We start from the raw sequence: 2,500 nt of genomic DNA, 5'->3' as shown, positions 1-2,500 counted from the left end.
GACTACATGTTTCGTATAGCGAACCAGCCTGGCGATGTGAAACGCATGTGAAACGCGCCCCTGTGAAACGCGCCCCAAGAGCGATGATCTGACATTATGTTCCCTTTTACTGCTACATGTTCTTTGCAGACCATTGTTCTGACACTGTATTAGCTTCATTACAGTGTATGTTCTATACAGAGCGTTGTTCACGAATACGTGCACGAGGACCGGATTTAGGCATAAGCTAAACAAGCTACAGCTTAGGACCTCACAGTCTGAAGTGGCGTCTCATTATTTTTTACTAATAATCTTAGATTTAACCTAATTAACCTAATTAACATAACCTGATTAAAAACAATATAAACAAAATTGATCTAATTAATAAAAAATATCATTATTTACACAAGTTTACTCTACAGCTTACGCATAGCTTAGGGCTTCACCATGTCTAAATCCGGCCCTGACGTGTGACGTAGACAGACGTTGGTTGTGATGCTGATTTTTTTGTCGTTCTACAGGTGTCTAACATCTATCATGATGCGAGTATAGGCAATGCTATAGAGATAGTGCTGGTCCGACTCATCCTACTCGAGCAGAAGGAGGTAAGCTGATAGCATGGTCTACAACGAACCAGATATACACAAACATATTTTATACTTTTATACACGTGTTCGTATATTATATCTATTCATGAGCCCAGATGTAGATATCTGCCTATGAACGTAGGAACCTATGATCTCAGAAACCATTGTGCCCATAGACCAATGAACCTAGGAACCCATGAAAATGTGAACGTATGAACCATGAACCCATCAACTTATGAAACCCACAGTCTGTGAACTTATGTGTCTAGGAACGTGTGGACCCATGAACCTATCAACTTAAAAAACCATGAACATATGAACCTATAAACCTATGTGCAACATCAACCCATGAACATATAAAGCTTTGACCTCACAAACTAACGAGCCCATGAACACATGAACATATGATCCTATGAATACATATGTATGTTCATAATATCACGGTAAGCATAGGTCCACATCCAGACACAAAGGTCACGTGACGTCAGGTATGAACTTCACGTGGCGACGGTAGTTAGCGTCATGTGGCTACGAACGTTGAGATGTTTCATTATGACGTCATCGATGATAGAGTCACGTTGGCGTAGATCGGAGACGATTCACATTGACCTTGAGATAACGGGGAATGAAGCTGCTGCTGCTGCTGCTGCTGCTGCTGCTGCTGCTGCTATGTAGCGGCAGTAAGCGGAGACTGAACGAGTGTGTATGAGAGAGAGAGAAATAAACAGGGCGAGCAAGCAAGAGGTATAATGAGAGCGCGCGAGCGAGAGAGATAGATGGAGAGAGAGGGCGAGAGAGAGAGATGGCGAGGGTGAGAGTGAGAGAAAGCGAGGGAGAGAGAGAGGGAAAGGGAGAGAGAGAGAGAGAGAGAACGAAAGAGATCGATATAGCGATAGAAGGGGCAGAGAGAGAGAGAGAGAGAGAGAGAGAGAGAGAGAGAGAGAGAAGCGAAAACATGTTGATGCTTACTGAAGAGAAAAAAACAGTAATGTTACTATTATATAACATACTGCATTCATCCTTCGTTTCCCCATTCGTATCTCCTCGCATTTAAAAGCGAGAGTGTTTTTATTTTTTAATAATAAAAATATTAAAAAAGTTAAAAAATAAAATTAAAAAATAAAAACACTCTCGGCTTTTAAATGCCGAGGAGGATACGAATGGGGAAACGAAGGATGAATGCAGTATGTTATATAATAGTAACATTACTGTTTTTTTCTCTTCAGTAAGCATCAACATGTTTTCGCTTTAAAAAAATGTTTGTGTAATCTTAGCACGAAATTCCATTTCACGGGGAAGTACGGGTCACCGTAAATTATGCAGTTATTTCCCATTATGAACCAAAAACATTAGCGTAGCGTCAGCGTTTTCTTGTTCAAACGAGACGCTGTTTAATTTCACCCGTATAATTTCAAATTTAAGCATTCTCACTCCGAAATCTCTATCTAATGTACTATAGAATCTCTTTATTCTCAGTTTCGTTGCTGCTATATTCTTAACTTTAATTGACCTTTGCAGCTGTGTTCGATGACGTTTCAGTTTCGGATGACGCATGACGACAGAATGCACGGATGCACACCCAACCTGAACAAGTCGTTGCCCTACCAGTATCTGATGGCGCCGCATTTAGAGTCGGATTCCGTACCCGTGCTCTGGTCGAACTGCAGTCGTACCGACATCACCAAGTTCCTAGAGTAACACTTCTATACTACTGCTTATTCTCTCTCTCTCTCTCTCTCTCTTCTCTCTCTCTCTCTCTTTCTTTCTGTGTGTGTGTGTGTGTGTGTGTGTGTGTGTGTGTGTGTTGTGCTGTGTGTGTGTGTGCGTGCGTGGCGTGCGTACGTGCGTGCTGGCGCGTGCGCGTGCGCGTGGCGCGTGCACGTGCGCGTGTGCGTGTGTGTGCGTACGCGTGTGAGTGTGTGCGCGCGCATCGT

General features: G+C 42.7%; 1 protein-coding gene across 2 annotated transcripts in view; it reads left to right on the top strand.

Annotated features, from left to right (window-relative positions):
* The window catches only part of LOC106813072 (A disintegrin and metalloproteinase with thrombospondin motifs 7-like), a 25,472-nt gene that overhangs the window by 2,176 nt on the left and 20,796 nt on the right, over nucleotides 1–2,500 (top strand). Inside the window, exon 2 of one of the 2 annotated variants that reach the window (XM_014817120.1) lies at nucleotides 2,106–2,260. In XM_014817120.1, the coding sequence (XP_014672606.1) occupies nucleotides 2,106–2,260 (155 nt within the window). Of the gene's footprint in view, nucleotides 1–2,084; nucleotides 2,261–2,500 lie in introns of both variants that reach the window. The other variant, XM_014817119.1, reaches the window with a different exon arrangement.

Source organism: Priapulus caudatus, unplaced genomic scaffold (assembly GCF_000485595.1).
Source record: "Priapulus caudatus unplaced genomic scaffold, Priapulus_caudatus-5.0.1 Scaffold722, whole genome shotgun sequence".
NCBI lineage: Eukaryota > Metazoa > Priapulida > Priapulimorpha > Priapulimorphida > Priapulidae > Priapulus > Priapulus caudatus.
This window is presented reverse-complemented; position numbering and strand designations above follow the sequence as displayed.